The sequence below is a fragment of the Gouania willdenowi genome, chromosome 14 (genome assembly GCF_900634775.1).
Source record: "Gouania willdenowi chromosome 14, fGouWil2.1, whole genome shotgun sequence".
In the NCBI taxonomy this organism is placed as follows: domain Eukaryota; kingdom Metazoa; phylum Chordata; class Actinopteri; order Blenniiformes; family Gobiesocidae; genus Gouania; species Gouania willdenowi.
In genome coordinates this window covers 8,735,829-8,755,704 of record NC_041057.1, presented here as the reverse complement: position 1 = coordinate 8,755,704, position 19,876 = coordinate 8,735,829, and the positions used below count along the sequence as shown (strand labels likewise).

At 37.7% G+C, this 19,876-nt stretch overlaps 1 protein-coding gene across 6 annotated transcripts in view; it reads right to left on the bottom strand.

Annotated features, from left to right (window-relative positions):
* stard13a (StAR related lipid transfer domain containing 13a) overlaps nucleotides 1–19,876 on the bottom strand; it is a 67,840-nt gene that overhangs the window by 10,365 nt on the left and 37,599 nt on the right. For 5 of the 6 annotated variants that reach the window (XM_028466084.1, XM_028466087.1, XM_028466086.1 and 2 more), the window contains 5 exons: nucleotides 10,708–10,779; nucleotides 7,520–7,601; nucleotides 5,407–5,470; nucleotides 3,298–4,574; nucleotides 2,298–2,468 (listed from right to left, as the gene is read on the bottom strand). In XM_028466084.1, coding sequence (XP_028321885.1) covers nucleotides 2,298–2,468; nucleotides 3,298–4,574; nucleotides 5,407–5,470; nucleotides 7,520–7,601; nucleotides 10,708–10,779 — 1,666 coding nt within the window. Of the gene's footprint in view, nucleotides 1–2,297; nucleotides 2,469–3,297; nucleotides 4,575–5,406; nucleotides 5,471–7,519; nucleotides 7,602–10,707; nucleotides 10,780–12,464; nucleotides 13,247–19,876 lie in introns of those variants that run through there. The other variant, XM_028466088.1, reaches the window with a different exon arrangement.

Below are 19,876 nucleotides of genomic sequence, written 5' to 3'. Positions count from 1 at the left end.
AAAGGCATGCTTGTTTGTGCACATCTTGCCCACTGACGGTCATGTGACACGTACCTTTTTACATCAGCGCTGATGCAAAAATCCTTTAAACTGCTGAAATTTAGGTTTATTATTGTGTATCAGAACTACAAAAAAACCCATAAGACCATTATCTATACTCTATGCACACCACTTTATTAATGTGCTCTACAGTTATTATGAATGGATTCATAATCCATTCAGGGGCCAAATACAGACCAGTTTAATCTCAAGTGGGCCAAACATTATAAGTGTGAAAATAAGCAACTTTAACATTAATGTGCCCTACTTTGCACTTCCGTGTATAAATGATACATAAAATATAAAAGGCATTGACAATAACCAAGCAATAACTGACAGATATCAGTTCTTGCAGGATTTTCTCTAAAATTCTTTGGATTTTGTGACCAATTTTTAATCAGCCCTGCAGATATGGTGAAGTTTTATTTAATTTGTGTATTTGGAGGGACTAAGACACCTATAACCAGATTACTTAGTAAGTTAAACAATCATTCATGTTTTCTCTGCCATGTTTTTACTTTCTTCTGTGGGTTGATTGAATGCTAAAGCAGAGGTTCTCAAACCTTTCTCTTATTTCTGTATCCAAGAACCCCCTTTGTCTGGCTCCAACATTTTACTCAGAATACTATGAAAAAAACAACTATAGAGCATAATGATGAAATGAATGAGTGATAACACACATTATAAAAAATCTTACTTTGTAAATTAGTGGAATGAAACAGCATTTAGTGGCTTTTAAATAGATGTATTTCTATAGTTTTTATCCTTTCCCCTGGTGTGGGAGACAAGACTGACTTTTGTATTTTCAGTTCATGTTTTAATTAAGATAATTTCCATCATCATTATTATGATTATCATTTTAAACTAAAAATAAATAAATAAATAAATCCTTTTGTTTATTTATTTTTTTGCTTTCATTTATTAATTACACACTCTCTCTAAAGTACCCCCTGTAGAGAACCTAGAGATGACGAGTAGTTGGTTCTCTGCAGTTCCCACATTACTCTATAATGATCAATATAGACTGATGGAGAACTTTGAGTATCTCCATCCAAAGACATCCAGTTTATATTGAATTATTATTATTTGATTTAAAAAAAAATGCCCGTCAGAAGTATGTATTCATATTGACATTAATAGGAGTTCCACAGTGTGGATGGGAAAATGAATGGGATATATATATATCTATATATTTTCTTTTGGTAGCCAGAACATCACCAAAATGTAATAATCTGTTCCTTGACCCATCATCAACATTTCCTGAAAATTTCATCAAAATCAATTCTTAACTTTTCAAGTTATTGTGTACAGGCAGACAGCGTCGTACTGCATTAGCTTAGCATTAGCATTAGCATAGAATTGAACACTGATGATGAAGTCACTGTTGATGACATCATCAGTTAGAACATTCTGATTGGAACTCTGATGACATCACTGTTGATGACATCATCAGTTAGAACATTCTGATTGGAACTCTGATGACATCACTGTTGATGACATCATCAGTTAGAACATTCTGATTGGAACTCTGATGACATCACTGTTGATGACATCATCAGTGTTCTAAAACAATGTTTGAACAAGAGTTCCACAGTGTGGATTGGTCATTTCAAATTGGTTTTAAATTAGTTTTGGAATGACCAAATGATTCCCAAATTACGGATGCACACACTCGGGGTATTTGAAAGCCGTTGACAAAGTTTCAGGTCGATCAGACACTGCGTCAGGGAGATATTTGGTCCACGGACACACACAGAATGTCTTGCATTATAGATAGATATGTGTATATATGAGAATGGACACAAGAAGTGTGTGTTATGTCTTTTATTTTTATTTGCAAGCCTGTCTGCGTTTGATATGGTGGTTATGCACGGGGATAAATCATTCTGCGTGACAATGCGTATGTGTAAAACTGTTGTTCAAAAACCAATAAAAAGTAACGCTGGAAAAAAAAAAAGCAAAAACCTACCCCCGTAGTGCCATTGTGTACCCCCACTTGAGAAAAGCTGCTATGCTTTGGTCCTCAGGCCTTGATTTTGACACATGCTGTCCAAATTCTTATTATTGCCTCGTCTTATCTCTTTCACTTTTCTTTCTCTGATTAATTGTCTCACAGGTTTTATATTTTAAATTGATTACAACTTGAATCCAGTTGTCATTTTAATGATAAACTAAAATGCTTAATAACATTTGCAAAAAAAGCTGATAGCCCCATAGGTAAAAAGTAGGTAAAATACGTTTTTTGTGCATATGCTCACCATGTCCATCCATGTTTGTTGGACATTGAGTATTTTTCCATGATGGCGGTGAGACGGAGCAAAGAGAACTTCTGAAGCAGACTGAGCTGGCCTGCTGATTGGCTGCTGATCTGCAGAGAAGACGCTGACTGGTTGAGACGATCAGAGGTTCTGAAACTGGGCCATCGTACTCTGAGACGAGGAAAGAACAACACAAACAATGACAGTCAGTGTGAATACAGGCCTCGCTCTGTCTGCTGCGTTTGATCAGAAGAATATGGCTGCAAGAAAGCATCACAGGAGTGAAAAACAGCACGGTAGACACATTGTTTACAAGTTACTATAAATAACAAAAAGCAAAGCAAAGAAAACAGTGAGTGAAACACAATTTACAGTTGGTGCACGGTTAGTATATTTTTTAATGATGGGCTTATTATTGTTACATGAATAGTTAGTTTCCCATTCTCAGAAATACAGAGTGAGATTAGACATATTTTTCAGTAGGATGAGTTATTGTTGAAGCAGCATTTGGCCAAAAAAACACTATCAGCCTTAAAATCCAGGAAATCATTTTAAAATTTAAGATAAGTGAAATCTAAGGAGAGACTTAAAATTTCTTAAACATGTTTCGATGTGACTCATAGCTAAGGCTGAACGATTTTGGAAAATAATCTAATTATTGTGAATGCGATTTAACATGCATGTATTTTTCAATGAACACAAGCAATAAATCAATCTGTTGCATAATAACCAATTTCAGAATTATTTAAACTTTAAATAAATATAAAATGTAAATTTCAAAGCACAGATTACAACAATAAAGCAAACAAATCTGTGGCTCTACCTCGTCAACATATCTAACTAACTTCACGTTTCATGAAACAAGTGGATTTCACTTCTTAAACACTCTCTGAACTTAACAGGACAGTACAAGACAGGACAAGACAAAAACTACCAAAAATTACCGAGGGTTTGATAGAAACAAACAAAGAACAAAAAAATACACCCAGGATCAACTCACCGTGGTCTGGTCAGAGAGGCCCCAACCCCAGAGTCCCGCCTCTCCCGACTGGTTCCTGTAGAATCTGTGTCATTTAAGGAGACCCCGTCTCTTTCACCTTCACTGGGGGTGGTCCTGCCTTCCCCTTCCTCTTCCCCTTCAATCGTTTCCCCGTCGGGGAGAACGCTGCGGCTCCAGTGGTCCACTATTTGCTGCAAACCGCTGACGTGCTGAATGATGTCATCCAGGTGAGGGAAGAGATTGTCCTCTTTCTCCAAGTCAAGCAGATCTCCTGTGCTGGCGTAAAGGTGGGAGCCAGGAACGTTGTCGTAAACACTCACCCTGCTGCCCCGAGGAGCTCCAGGACAGGGTTTGGATAAAGGTTTACCAGACCAAAGTCTATCATCAGGACTTGGTGTTAGGTTGTGTGTCTGGGAGCCGTTGTGTTTGTCACCAGGTGCAGGCACCAGACTTTCTATGGACAAGGCTTTTGGAAACGTGCCCGGTTTATGGTCTTTAGGGATGTGAATGAGGAGGTTTTCATACGAGTGGAACTGGTTTCTGCCAAACGGGCTCTGACCTTCAGTCCTCTTTCCCTGAGAGGGCAGGTCCATGTCCTCCAGGTACACGCTGCTTCTCTTACTGGCCGTGCGGGTTTTTTTGGCTTCCTTTACACGTGGAATCACTTTTTCCTCACTTGGGGATGCACTCATCGTTGAATCTTTACAATACTTTGAAACAGATGAAGTGTCACCATTGGTTTGTTGATCGTGTTGAGAATTGTTCTCTAATTGGCTGATGGGAGTACACTGGAGCATTTGCAGTGCGTGAGGCTCCTCCCCTTGCAACACTGGCCCACTAATGACGAGCGGCGGCCTACGATTGGAGCTTTTCCGCCTGGTCGACGGACCCCATGTACGCATTAATTCCATCCGCTGCAGAAACTCTTTGGCTTTGCTCCGCCCTCCCTGTCCGTGGCGGCTGCTTTTGATTGGCAGAGAGTTGTAGTGCGGAAGCTCCCTTGGTGGTTGGTAGGAAGCGGAGAGGGACGCCATTGATATGGAATCCAGCATGGCGGAGGCAGAGTCCTCGCTGTGGAGCGAGGAGATTTCTGTAATCTCTGGCTCGCTCAGGTCGGTGAGCACACTCTCGCTGCTCACGGTGCTGTGCAGACCCACGCCCTGTCCGATCGGGCTGTCCAACAGGAAGTCCTGCAGGCGGGACCAACGCCGGCTGCTCCACTCAAAAGTCCAACGTTTACTGATGGCCAACGGATCATCTTCATCAGAATCTTCACTCTGTTGGGCAACAATAAACAGCTCAGGTTTTGGCTTTCATTATATAACTTGTGAGGGATGGAAAATCTGGGAATATTTTGTTTAAGGGTGGCAAAAGATTTAAACTGGTTTCATTTTAAATTAAAAGAACATTCAATTCTTCTTCATACAGGACAAAAATGTGACAACAATAAAAGAAAAAATCAACAATGATTCTTAAGTAAAATACTTTTTAAATTTATTAGATCCCTTTCTGTAAATAAATGAAATTATGCAGTGTTATTGTCTGAAACAATAGTGAGCTCTTCACTTTAACACCCATCATGCTGATTTACTTACAGGAAGTAGAATTATCTCAAGTGTTTGAGTTGGAAGTCAGAAGAAAAACTTTCATAACCGGTACTTTTCTGCATTTAAAAAAAACGAATTACTAAATTAAATGTATTTTGCCTGAGATTAGAAATGGTGGATGAAAGCTTTACTAGAAAAAAAAAAAAAAAAAAAACGGTAAAAATTTAACAAATGATGCGATTTATACTGGAGTTAAAAAATCACACTAACAGTGTGTCAATGGGCTTTTGTCGTCACTAATACACCAATAAAGTGCAATGATAAATACTTACTGCATTAAACTGCCATAAAAGTCATTTGATAAATCACAACATTTGAGGACATTCTATATGGTAAGTGATTATAATTTACAACAACAACCAAGATCTATATAGAAGATTTGCAGAAAACCGACCCTATTCATCCTACCATTTTATAGTAGTCAGATTAAAAGGTCACTAATGTCTTAGATTTAGAAAATGTCACAGTTCAGGTAACACATGCCTGATTTTGGGCCACTTACTTTCTTCTTGGGATGGCTGACATCCAGTTTCATTGAGGCACACTTGTTCAAAGTATTTAAACGTCTGTAACACACACACACACACACACACACACACACACGCGTAAGCTTGTGTTGACACGTTGGATATTTTCTATTGGTTGTTGTGTTCTTTCTCTCTATCTATCACCAATCCCGTTTCCCACCCTCTAACGCTTCCTTTCAGGCATTCCTCTTTTGCCTTTTGATCTTCTCCCCTTGTCGTTACTTCTTCTGACTCTCTCCTCCCTCCCTTCCTTCCTTGTTTTCTCCCCCTCTTCCTCTTTGGCATCACTCCACGGTAACTGATCTTCACCCTTGAGGAGTGTATCTAACTCCTCCCCTCTAATTTCTGCCTTCTTCCCTTCATCTGACCCCCTCCTGTGAGACGCTGGCTTTACCCACCCACTGCCTCCACCTTCTGCTTTCTGTAGATGTGAGGAGCGGCTTGTTAGGATAGGAGGGCGGCGTCCGTGTTGGCATCTCATTTAAAATGTGCTTGGGGACTCTTGTCTCGTGAAATATTTAAAGATCTAACAAAACTGTAGAAATCTGTAGAGATCCCACATTGTGCGATTGCTCTCACTCCAATCATCAACAGGCTTACACTTCTTAATAATTGGCCAAAATATTGACCACTATATATAATTGGTGTTATATACGTCTCACCCGTGGGCGATCACCTGCACTTTCATAAAAACAAAGATTAATCCCCCTCACTTTTTACAGAGAGATTCATTGTTGAAAACGTATTAGTCCAGTTAGATTCACTGAATGGTGATGAAGCCAATCACAGCCAGCCATTTTGACGAAGTCGTCATTAAGAGAAGGTCAACAAAAAGTTAACAGCGATGAATAAAGTGTAAGTGAAGTGACAAAAAAATGAGTAACAGGTGGCAAAAAAAATTGGTCCAAAAGTGGCGCAAAAAAAGATATCAAGAAAAGAGTGAAAAGTGACTAAAATGGGCCAAAAGCAGTCAAAAGTGGCTAAAAATGGACAAAAAAGAGGAAACAGGTGTTATGCAGTGACAAAAGGTAGCCTAAATGAGCAAAATGTGGAAAACAATAGTGAAAAAGGGCAAAAATGTGGAACAAAAAGAGGCAAAATGTTGGGAACAAAAAAAAATGGTATTTATTGGGCATAAGATAGCTTATTTGGATGAAAAGTTGTTAAAGAATCAACAAAAATGGGATAAAAGTATCAAAAAGAACTTACAAAACTTGACAGAAATGAGTAAAAAGGGATGTTTATTGGCAAAAGGAAGTTAAAATCTGAAAATAATAAAAAACTGTCAAACTTTTGGGAGAAAAGGATCCAAAATGGGACAAAGGAAGTTGCAAAATGGCCAAAGAAAAAGGTATTTTAAGATTTTCTGGGGGAATAATAATTCAAATTAAGACATAAAGAGCCACATGTTGAGTATCGCTGACTTAATAACGGCTTTATCATGGTTTTAGTAAATTAATTTAATAAAGTAAATTGGGAGTCGACAGTTGCCCCACACTTAGAACACCCTCACTTTTAAAATCTCTGCTTCACCACTGCACACAATGAAATATAACGTGGAATTTAGAGAGAGTTATGAGTGTTTGGATGCTGCACTGATGCTATAATTATCACACCTTCCTCTTCCTCAAACACTGGGTGACAGAGGTGAGAGCAAAGCTAAAGATAAGAGTGTGAGCTTGGCAGACTTCAATGCGAAAGGAAATGTGATATGTGAAAAAGAAACATCATACAGACTTGAAACGCACTCAGAGACATCTGCTGGAATATACTGGCACCCCCCCCCCACCCTTACCCTCACCCCCTTCTCCTTATTGTGCCCCCTAAGGGTCTCTGTGCTTTGAATTGGAGATCATAGCGCAGTGGAGGGGGGGGGGAGGCGACGGGATCAAAGGATTGGTGTCTCACAGTGAGACCTGGACAGGGAGTTCATTACGGTTTGGGGTCAGACATCTAATGAGAGGCGGTTAGTTCCAGACTACGAGGACACACCGGGGTGAGGAATGAAAACACATTGTGAAGAAAAAGGTCTGAAGACGTGTGAGTGTGAAGTGCAAAAAGCTGGACTCGTAAAAAAAAAAACATTACCGACACAGAGGCTCCACCAGGTCTCTGTCCAAAAAGTCATGGTCCCTTTTCACTGAGGAGATGTCGATTGGAAACTGGGAATCTGAAGGAAAAAAGAGAAAGAATAAATTAATGAATAAATTAATGAATACAGACAATTAAACGCTTTCTCTACTGGTTTAAAGGAGACATATCATGCTAAATCCACTTTTTTAGCCCTTAAATGCATTTTGTTGTATATTTAGATTGTTTAGAAGTACAGAAAAGTTAAAATTAGTCTCTTCAGGTGCTCCGTTGATATCTTTATATTCTGTTTTGGTCATATTTTTCAATCTGTTTTGATTTTTCTATTCTCTATTACGTTTTTTGAACAATAACGTCACAGTATTTGCAGTGGAACTGCCAAATTAGGACATCGACTCCATGCCCAACACTTCGAGCAATTCGCCATTTTTATTTCTCGCTTTTATTTTGTAGTCCAAGCTCAAGGATGCTGAAGTTATGAGAGGATAAGTCAAAATGTTCGGTTGTTGGATGTAGTAACCCACACGCTTCATTACACCGTCTCCCAGCATCAGAACCTTTTCAAAGTGCCTGGTTGACTTTTATTTTTCACGGAAATGTACCCACATCTGTGGGTAAGGTCATTTTTGTGTGCGTGAAGCACTTCAAGGATGACTGCTTCTGCAACCTCCGCCAGTATAAAGAAGGATTTGCTGAAATACTTTGTCTGATTGAGGGTTCAATTCCTTCTATCTTTGGAGACGACGAACAGAGCACTTCGGTAAGCTGTAAATAACGCTAAAAAGTGTGATGATAAGACGTCCCTGTCATTGTTTTGTTAGCATTAGCAGTTGCACCATCTTCATATGTTAGCGCTGTGTGCTCGTTTTAGATCCTTGATGATCTGGCCTACGTGATTTAATTTAAGTATAAAGTTTTCATTAGTCATTTCATTTTGCCGTTTTTGTCTCCGAAAAGACTGTATTAAAATGATTTTCGTGACGTCAGCTTGGCGCTAGCGTTAGCTTGGCGCTTGTGTTAGCTCACTTGTTAACATCCATATGAAGACGTTGTTCTGCAGGTTCATCATCATCATTTTCATCCCGCTCTGCCAGGTCAGACTCTGGCTCGAACATGTAAGGCTGGATGGACAAGTCTTCTGTTGCTGACAATTTGTAAATAACGTGTGAATAAAAAGTTTCTGCGCCGCTACATAATCGTATCTCTTCTATCAAACTACAAAAACGGCCGAACAGGGTGGAGTTGAACCGAGTGTCACCTCTGCAACCTGGAGAGGGGGCGGGGTATGAAGTGTCTCATTTGCATTTAAAGAGACAGCACCAAAACGAGTTGCTCTCAGAAGCACATCAGAAAAGGGGTAGAAAAGGGGTGGAGCTATAATAATGAGGAATTCAGACCCAAGCATTGCAGTTCCGCTTTCTATAGACCACAACTGTATGATTTATATGTAAAAAGGAAGGATTTAAAACCATGATATGTCTCCTTTAATGTTGTTTGTAAAAGTGGGTTTCAAATATATAGCCAACCAAAGTGTCCCAACAAAAATACACCCACCAGAACAAAACTACCAAAAGAAGGCTAAAATAAGCTAAAATGACTGAAGCCTTTTATTTTAGCGTTTCCCTTTGTGGTGAAAGAAGGCAGGCATGATGTGCAACTATAGCCTTCATCCACAACTACATATTATAGTAACACTCACAGTATTTAGGAATTTACAGTGTGTCATCTCAGTATACATAAAGCTACTATTTTAATGACAAAGTTTTTAGGCTCAAGGACCCCCTTTCTCTTTTTTTTTTTTGAACAAGGTTTATTCAAAAAATTTTACCATACAATCTTCAGAATATCCAGTTCTCATATTTGAAATTAGAACAAAGAACCCCAAGCCCCTCCCCACTCCTACAGAAACACTGTGTCAAAAAATTTAAATAACAAGAACAAAAACATAATAATAATGAAAACATTTATACAGTAAAATAAATAAGATAATGATAATACCTAACAATAACATTGATAACAATGACAAAAAGAAAAAAACATTTGCTCAGAACACTGTGAAAAAAACATTATAGAGCATAATGACTCAATTCATTTCCATTCAAAAAACTTTATTCGTCCCCGGGGGGCAATTCAAAGTAGGAATGTCACGATACAACTTTTCCACTTCCGATACGATACCGATATTACAGCCTTGAGTATTGGGCAATACCGAAATCAATCCAATGCGATATCAGCATGAATCATACATACTTTTATTACTTATTTTGTAGTGTGGATTGTTAGAAAATACTTGATCCAGAGATGTTACTCAAACAGAGAACAATAATCAACAATTCTAGTTCACTACAGTTATTTTTTACTGTCAGTATATGGTGGGAACAACTGAGTGCGGGGACAAAAACAACACATCGGAACGCTTATATCGGAGATTTTAGATGCAGTCCGATAAAATCCGATATATTCGTTTTCTGGCTGATATTGGACCAATATCCGGTATCAATAACGGAGCGGGACACCCCTAATTCAAAGGCACACAGAGCAGTAAATGAATACAAAATTACAAAGTTAAATACAAAAAAGAAGGTATAAGTGGACAGCGATCGGACTAAACAGCCATATATGCAGTAGTAACATGTAAACAGAACTATAGTGCAGTAAATAGGAAATAAATATATATATAAATATATATATATGTGTATATATGCAAGTAGGCCGATAGTAAATAATAATAGAATGGATAAGTAAAACACACGTTTGGGAAACCCTGACATAGATTATACAGTACATACACAAAGTTTTTCCAGATATATTAGAGGGATACAAAAAATGGACAGCAAAAAGGTTATTAGTGTAAAAATGTACAGACATGAAGCAAATAGATAAGTGAAAGTAAACTTGTGAGTGAGCCAAAGTAAAAGGATGAAGGTGAAAAAGAGAAAAGAGGAGTTATGGGAGTCCCAGTAGTGATAACAAGGCCTTTCCCATGACCCCCTCCCTATGGACAGGAAATAGAAATAGCATCAAGTGGCTAAAAAGACAAGAATATAGAGAAATAGAAGAAGTACAGAAACAAGTGGGAGAAAGAGAAAAAAGTGAGGGAAAAGAAAGACGTAGAAAAGGGAAACTTTTACATAATGGGAAAAATGTTGAGTAAAAGATTTCAGGCGAAGGAAGGATGGACTTACCTTTATACAGCTGAGCGTACTGAGGAAATCCAGCTGCTCTGAGCCAATCACAAGCCTCTTTAGCTTCAATCTCTGAAAAAAAACAAGAGCACATTTTTATCAATTGACATGCTTCATGGCTGAGTAGATGGAGACAGGAACATCTGTCGCTAAATACAATTGTTAGAGCAGGAAACTCCCTAAATTATTGATTTCTCCCTCGAGGATTGAAGCGGGAAAAATGACATCTTTTTTTTTTTTTTTCAAAAAGTAGAGGCAAATGTGAAACGTCGCACTGTATTTGTCATGATCTTAGCCTGAGGCAGAGGAATATTTCTGGAAATTTATTTTCGCTTGGAGAATTTACAGGAATGATCAAATTAAAAAAAAAAACAAATGCATGCAGAAAAAGTACCAGGGACACAAAGCCACGCAGAAAGTCTCAAGGCAACACATCAGATGTTGACGCATGAAAACAATAGGTTTCAAACACGGGCACCACACCCGGATTGTTTGGTGCTGCCACCATGCAGCACCAGGAGGCCTTTTTACAGGCATTTGTTTTACACCTTCTTTCCACGAGCACATGTAATATCACACAGTGTGTTCTGGTTCCATGTGTTCTTTATCAGGAGACACTTATTAAACTTCCTGTGCTGCTGACAAAGATATTTAAATGAAATGGAGCCAGCAATCAAGTCTTTTTTACAGGAATGTAAAAAAGATCACATGCACATTGAGACATTTGTGAACATTTGTATTTATACGCAAAAAAAATGTCTTTCTTGGATGTTATCGATAGACTGAAGTTTTTAATCAGTTTTAATATTAAAAAGAGCGCACAGAGAGCACAAACCTCTGCCAAGAGACAAATATTCTCTTTGCCAGGTATTGGCAATTATCTGGATCAGTGATCCTGATCATGGTATCATGATCATTCACACTTTAAAAAGCTTGGAAGAAATTTCTATTCCGATTATTAACGATACAGTAGATCCAAATGTATGGGCAGCCCCAATTTTATTGAGAAATGGCGATGAAAGGCACAATCTGCATCCAATCTGGATGACACTTAGTGGAGTAATTAAGGAACCAACCCAACATAAGTGAGTCAAATTTCATAAAGATCGGGCAATCACAAATCGAGATATGAATTTTTAAAATTCCACCAATGATTAGAGATTGGAATTTTTTGATTTGTTTATTGATCCGGAGCCCCTCCAACATGTAATGGAATATTCTATTACATAAGGTTTATCTTTCTTTTTTTTTTCTCAAAATCTGTTGAGTATTTATGACGTCGTCTGCTAACAGAGAAACAAATAAATGGTGAAAATATGACCTACAAAAACTAGGAGAATCAAACCCTCAAACGCTATCAATTGGATGCAAAACTCCATAAAAAAAGAGTCAAAGTTCAGAAAGGTTGAGCAATTTAAAAAGCAGTATGTGATGATTTGTTTCTATATGTATCTCTGTCAAAGCCCCATTTGTTCGCTCTCACTGGGTTCATTCAGTGGTTCAGAGGTGCTGGCACTGAGCAGAAATGGCACCGCAGGAACACAGAGGACAAAGTTCAGCACAGCCATAAAAAAAGCCTTGGTCCTCACCATCACCACCAGCGGTCAGAGGAAATGATCCTCTCCCCGCACGCCGGCAATTACAACTTCTCCCTGCATTTTGGTTTTTTCAGCATAACTCTCTGCACTCACACACGGCTCATGGAGCAACCCAAGTGTAGCTTCTGTAGAATGAAAAATAAACTGTTAAAAACTTACTCCAGGCCCTCATTCTGTTGACGAGAACATGTTGCGATGTTCGTCTTCTTTGCACAGACTGAAACTTCCTGCGATCGCCTCGGTGCAGCTTTCCATCAAGCAGTGGCAACTTCTGTTCCTTCTTCGTCTGAGCCTTGGCAATCCCTTCTTTTTAAAACTCTGCCTCCTTCCTCCAGCCTACCACATGCAGACTTTCTCTTCCCTCTAATTTCCTCTCCAACCTACAATCTCACACTTCCATATGATCCACAAACAATCACCCTATTTTTGTACCTCTCTCATGCTTTCGCTCAATGCGACGCCAAACTTCTACCTTCCAGAAATCATCTGCTGGTCTTCAAAAACTCTCCTCTCATCTTAATTTTCTCCCTTTTTTTTTAATCAAACAATAACGCTCCAACACATTTACGCTCATCCTTCTGTCCGTTTTCCATCCTGAGTACACCTTCCACCATCGCCCTCCCTCAATACAGAAACCGCTGACGCCTCGTCACGTCATATCCATCCATGGAGAAAAATGACCACTAACTTCAGCTGACAGACCCTGAGGTCGCAGACTGAAAGCTAGTGGACGTTAACATCCCTTGTCATCCTAAACCTGCTGGCGAAGCTACAGCAAGGGCGCTACGACCTCTATTTTCTCCACTGCCGAGAACAGTGTGTGGGAGAAAGTATAGTGTGAAAGCCCCCTAACATTACACACATCCAGATGTTACCCCCAGTGAGTCCGAGAATGCAGAAAGGATGAGACAAGTCAGACAGCTGGGGTGGGGGGGGGGGCAGCTGGAATGGACAGACCCTGTGGGAAAACCACAGGGAGGAAGGCATACCACGTCAAACATTGTTTACTGAATGACTTTAAGTATGATTGACTGTCTTTACAAGAACAAGTAGAAGAAGAGCCGTAAAGGGAAAGAGTGGTAGCCCTACAACAAAGAGATGTTTATGCATTATTAAAGAATAACGCCATGTGCAGAAAATCAGGCCTCTAATGCATGTGATGTGTATTTATTCAAAGTGTTTATCCTGTAAAGCTGTATTTCATGCTTTTCTTTTCTTTTTTTTCTACCTTGTCTGCACATACTGTCAAAGATCAACACTACATGTAATGCAATCATTCTACAACAGTAGGGCTGAGCATATATATATATATATATATATATATATATATATATACAGTATATATATATACACTGTATATATATATCAAGATTCAAGATATATTGGGATTTAGATTTTGGCAATATAGAAAATGATAATAGCGCCTATATATCGAGATTTTTTTTTTATTTATACAATCTCACAGTACAAATCATATCATACAAGTCTTTAATATTATTAAATTAGATAAAGATTAAATCGGGGCTTTCGCCTTTAATTGACCATGTAATGTTAGTACATTAATGGAATTTGTCCTCTGCATTTAACCCATCCCTGAGGAACAGTACAGTCAAACAGTGTCATTCTTTATAATTTATCCATATTTCTGAGATACAGTGTATATTGTATAGCTTATTTTGTATTAAAATTAAGGCTGGGCAATATATCAAGATTCAAGATATATCAAGTTTTCTATTTTGGCGATATAGAAAATGACAATATTGCCTATATAGATATATATGTTTTATAGCATATTTTATTTCAAAATGCTTGTTTTATGAGTCATTGCTTTCGCTACTCGTTAGAACAGCATTAACATTGCCGAGTGTGTCCTAACCCCTAAACAAGCCACACTACAGAACTCACTCACACGTACTGTCCCTTATAAGAGAAAAAGTCAAAAGTGGCACATGTTGCGTAGCTGTTTGTTAATAAATGTGTTTGTGTGGTATTTTGCATCAGCAAATTTTAACCTAGATTTCTTTTTCTGCTCAGACTTTATTTGAATTAAAAAAAGCATTGAGATTCATATCGTATATAGCTCTTTTGAGAAAAAAATATTGACATATGAGTTTTGGTACGCGACAGCTATGCATGCTTCATTATTGCATACATTTATTTTAGTGTATAATTGTGATAATTCACCATCCCTCCCTAAAGACGAGTAAGAGAAACTTTCTTAAATAGAAGATATAAAAAGAGAGGGCAGTGTTGTGAAGGGGAAACAGGGAAGAGAGAGTCAGGGTAAGGTAGGTATTTCATGCTTTTCAATAAATTTTTTTTTAATTATTTCATAAAATTGACATACTATTTACAAATGAACTTTCTAGTCATAGGTAACGGTAAATTAACACTAATGCTCATGTCTGTGTCAAATTTGTACTAACTCTTGTGAATACTTTTTTATTAATCCCATGACAACATTCAAACAGCTCTAATTGAAATGCATGTGGAACTGGCTTTGTGCCTTTGTGTTTGTGAATGAGTGTCGTCAGGAACAAAATATTTCTGTGCAAAATTCAATCAAAAGATTAATTAGTGCACAAACATGTCATTAGTGGACTACAAAGAATCCCAGTGCACAGAATCTACAGGAGCTCATTCAAGCTGCCGACCACGCGTCCCCTTCCCCCTGTTTGATGTCGCTGCGCCCCTGCTGGGGTGGGGGTGGGGGGGGGGGGGGGCTACGACAGCAGGCGACAAGCCACCAACACTGCAGCCAAGATGAGAGCCAGATCACAGTGGTGTGAGTGTGTTGGGCTGCATGTGGGCGTGTGAACCTGAGCAAATGTGGAAGCAATAAAGTGATTCCTTACATAAGGAGGAAAAAAATACCAGCATTGTTGTGTAAGACAAACAATAAAAGCACTCCAGTGTCCTGATGTGTTTTTCCCCTTTTTAAATGAAAGACGGCCTTTCTTTCCACCACCTTTCATTTCCTGCCCTTTATCCCGCGCCTCTAATCTTGACTTTCTGACAGCCTATTTTCTGTATTATTTCTGTCTGTGCTGGGGCTCAAGGACCCTCAAGAGCTTAGCGTGACATCATTTCCTGCAGTGAATTTCCCATGAGTGCATGATGGCATGTGAGCCGAGAACAGGGACAGGAAGTTGCTAAACCAAACATGTTAGTGGGATAATAGTAACAACAAACTTTAACACGTCAAAAAGCAAATAACAGTAACATAGACAAGAATTTTTTTTTTTAATGAATTATTAATAATATCTTACAGTTTATGCACTTAAATGCATGTATAATCTAATATAACACCAGAATGCATCAGCTTTCCTTTGACCAACTGTAACCGCTTGAAACAATGGAAGGATCCGCCTTCTTTTGGAAGCAAAGAAACTGTCAGAGGTTTCTCACATTGAAACATAAAAACACATGACGTAGCCGGGAATAATCAGCTGTTGAGATAAACAAGTGTCTAAATGTAAGACAGTAAAAGACAGTGGAGGCGTGATGGTAGCACCAGGGAGAGGAAGGAAGGGAGGATGGGAAGGGAAGGGCGGAGTCTGTAGGGAGGAACACAACGGCTGTCATGTGTGTGCGTGTGATGATTCGAGGCCCTCAGGAATGTGCTGCGAAACCAAATTAAAAGTGTCATCAAATTGGTTCAGACACAGCTTTAACCTCCTGTCCCTGCCTGCAGACAATAGAATTTACACAGAGCCGGGTTGAAAATGAAAATGAAAAGAAGTGACCATGATATTAAAAAAAAAACAACCTGTGATTAGTATTTACGAGCTGTTTTATTTGAGATGGCATCAGATCAGAAGAGTAGAGTGAAGCTCATCCAGCTGCCTGTTGTACCACAGTCTGTCCAGCAGGGGGTGTTAAAAGGATGAGCATAGGAATTTAATCAAGCTGAAATCACAGGCCTGAGGCTACGGTAAAGTGTCAACTACACATTTGATCACTTTTACACTATTTAAATATTATTATTTGTACAGAGTAAGTCCATTATTGGTTAAAGAGGTATTTTTAAGTTTCGAATCTCAAATTAATGCAATGAGCATGAAAGAAAACACAACTGATGTAATACTAAATTGGACTCACAGCAAGAAAACCGACTTTTAAATCTTTAAATAGCAAATTTTCTCCCACATTTGTGATTTTTTTTTTAATAAAAACTAGGTTAACTTGAGTCTCCAAACTAATAATAGGTGTGAAAGTTACATATCAAATCCACCTAATGTACAAAGGTGAAGCATGTAAACTCAGCAAAGAAAATCAAATGTTACTCAACAACAGTCTCACGTCATGTGTTGTAAAGTAAATATGTTGTATGTGTTGCTAAATAAACGCTAGAGTCTATCCAAATCAACACATCAAAGGCAATTACAATAAAATATGAGATGGAAGACAATTTGGTCCAAACACTGAACAGTTGAGAAGATCTGAAATAATCAACACTGCCCTACATATTCTACAGGTCAGTATTAATCCATCTGCTTTGACAAGGTCTGAGTGTGTCTAGTAGAAAGAAAACAAATCTTCAATCAATAATCGATGCTGAAAAGCATTCGATAGCGTCACGACTAGGTTTCTGAAGCTCCACCAGCTGCTCAGAAGAGGAATGCAAAGGCCAGGGAGTGAGAGTTGAAAAATGTCATCGTGCAGCACAAGCAAGAACTTGTTCACCATCTACATCTACATCTACATACCTGTGGTAGAACTTTCCTTCCAAACTACACAGTCATCAAGGTTCAAAATGTTTGTCCAATGTCTCTCTCTCACAGAGATAATATTATGAGGTGTGCAATAGCAAAGACGATGAGTTCTGTATAGTTGAGTGAACATTTTTATGAATTTACCATGATTGCTCTAAAGTACATAAAACAGAAGCTGAGTCCAGAATCTATTCACTCTGAGTTACTAACGGTCAAATCTAAAGACGGGAAGCTGAGGAAGTCACGAGTTGGAAAGATATTAAACAGACAAAATGATAACAATGCAGCCTGGCTGCTGAGGTTTGTTGTGACTTCCTCTAAATCCTAGGTTCCCAAAGTGGGGTACGGGTACCCACAGGGGTACGCAAATGTGTCAAAGGTGGTAGATGAACAAAAATGAAAAACAGTGTGACAACATTGGAAAACTAGAATGTAAATAGACCAGCAGTCAGGAGCCTCCATGCATTGCTACGAATGAAACATGAAGATCCTCCTTAAAAAAAGCACAAATATGAAGCTTCTGTGCATCCTCTCAACCTCAGCGTTCTCATTAAAGTTAAAGCGAGTTGTATTTTACAGTTTCAGGGTGATGAATATGTTGCATTACTGATATTCAATCAACACGTTTGGGAGATTTATTTTTCCAAAGTAAAAGACATTAGTTTATCACTGTTAATGTTTGGGGCACTGATTGTAAAGTTGTGCATGCTAAATTAAACTTGTTGCAACATTTAGTAACAAACCACAATTAAAAAATGTGTGAATATTTTTTTATGTTTGTTTTGACCAAATTTACAGCAATGGTTTTGACGTGGTTTTTCTCTCTCTAAATGTTGAATATAAATCTAAATGTTAAGTCTAAATCTAACTGTTAAATCTAAATCTAAATGTTTAATGGTAAATCTAAATGTCACGGGTGAAATTAAATATTTAGCTAATATGCAAATTTGCTAGAAGTACCAAAATAAAAGCGTATTTAAGATTTAGATAAACATAAGGATTTAGATCTAGATTTAATACTCAACATTTAGATGTAGCATTCATAATTAGATTTGATATTGAACATTTAGATTTAGATTAGATACATACACAAATTTCACAAATGTTGCTGAAAAGCTGGTCAAAATTAACATTAAAAAAAAATACGTACACGTTTTTTTAAACCTGGTTTGTTGCTAAATGTTGGAATAGGGGGTACATGGCTTCATGTTCAATATCTGAAGGTGTATGGGACTGTCAGAAATTTGGGAACCACTACTCTAGATTTATGAAAGACAAATTTGAAGCAGAAGTAGCCCCGTATGTCTAACTGCATCTATAAAGTGTGATGATGAAACTATGGGTAGTTACATTGGTTATCAACAGTTTCCAAACACAAGCGGTGTGATGTTTAACCCTTGTGCACTCGGTACACTAAAAATGCACTCCATCATTTTTTGTATATACTTCCACCACATCAGACCTTTTTCAACTACTTCAAACCTATCCATAGATATAAAATGTATTATATTTTCAAAACCTTTTTTATGTTTGCATGGACTTTTTATAATGAAAACCTCTATTTTTTTCAGCAGGAAAAACAGTAAATATGCAGTATTTACAAAAATAAGGGCCAAAGTGAAATATTTTTTATGGAAATATTACAGCCTTGACCGTGTCATTAATTGACTGCAGAATTGAATTTAATGCATTATTATTATTTTTGGCACAAAGACAGTTTTTTGCAAGAAATCCAGACCTTCACTGAAATTTCCCTCAAACTTTATGCAATGGCCTCTGATTGTTAGGGGGTCATTACACCTTATAAATATTGTCCTTTTATTTTGATGGTAGAGGCTTTGATCTATTAGGTATTAACTGAAAATGTATTATCATATGTCATGATTACAGTACAAAAATATATGGTTACAATGGGAGTCAATGAAGCAAATTTGGTCACGAGGTTACTAAGTGTCAGAATGATACATATCTGCTTTTCTACATGCTTCCAATACACAGGACTTCAAAACTTACAATCAAAATGAAAAAACAATAGTAGCAAAATGTCATACAACTAGCCTTAAAAATGACTGAACAAATAAAAACACCCAAAATGTCACTTTTGGTCACAAAGATGCTCCGAGGGTCAATATGTTAAGGTTTCATTTATTTAAACAACTGTTTTCAGGAAATTTATTATGATCTCCTGACATGTTTCGACTGTCAACTGCCAGTCTTCTTCAGAGGCGTCTGCTGATCGCTTTGATGTGTCCCCCAACTTCCGCGTAATAATTCCAGCAAGTTAACTGAGTCTTCTTTTTGAATAATATATTAAGGTTTCATTTATTCAGGCAAATTTTTTTTTAGGAAATTTACTTTGTGATGTTTACTCAGGAAGAGAGAAATAAAAATTCAGAAAAAACCTCTAGACGTGTGTTTTTGTTGAACGCGTCTGTGTTTCACATCCTCATTAGAACAATCATATCTACATACTGTATGTACAGTATATATATAAAAAAAAAGACCATGACTACATGGTTGGTGTCAAAGTGCTTTACACCAATGTTCATTTTGTCGAACGAGTGACAAAACTAGATATGACTAATTTTTTTTTTAAATTCATATTGACGAAAAATATTTGAAATTATAATTCCAGCAAGTTCCTTTTGTCTTCTTTTACTGAAAAAATATGTCAAGGTTTAATTTATTCAGACAGCTTTTTTCCATCTTCTGATCGCTTTGATCAAAGCAAAAACATGTCAGGAGATCAAAGTACAATTCCTGAAAAAAGTTGATGAAGAAATGATGAAACCTTACCATATTATTTTAAAGTGTATATTCATTTCAGCGGACTAATAAAAACTAAACTGTAATTTC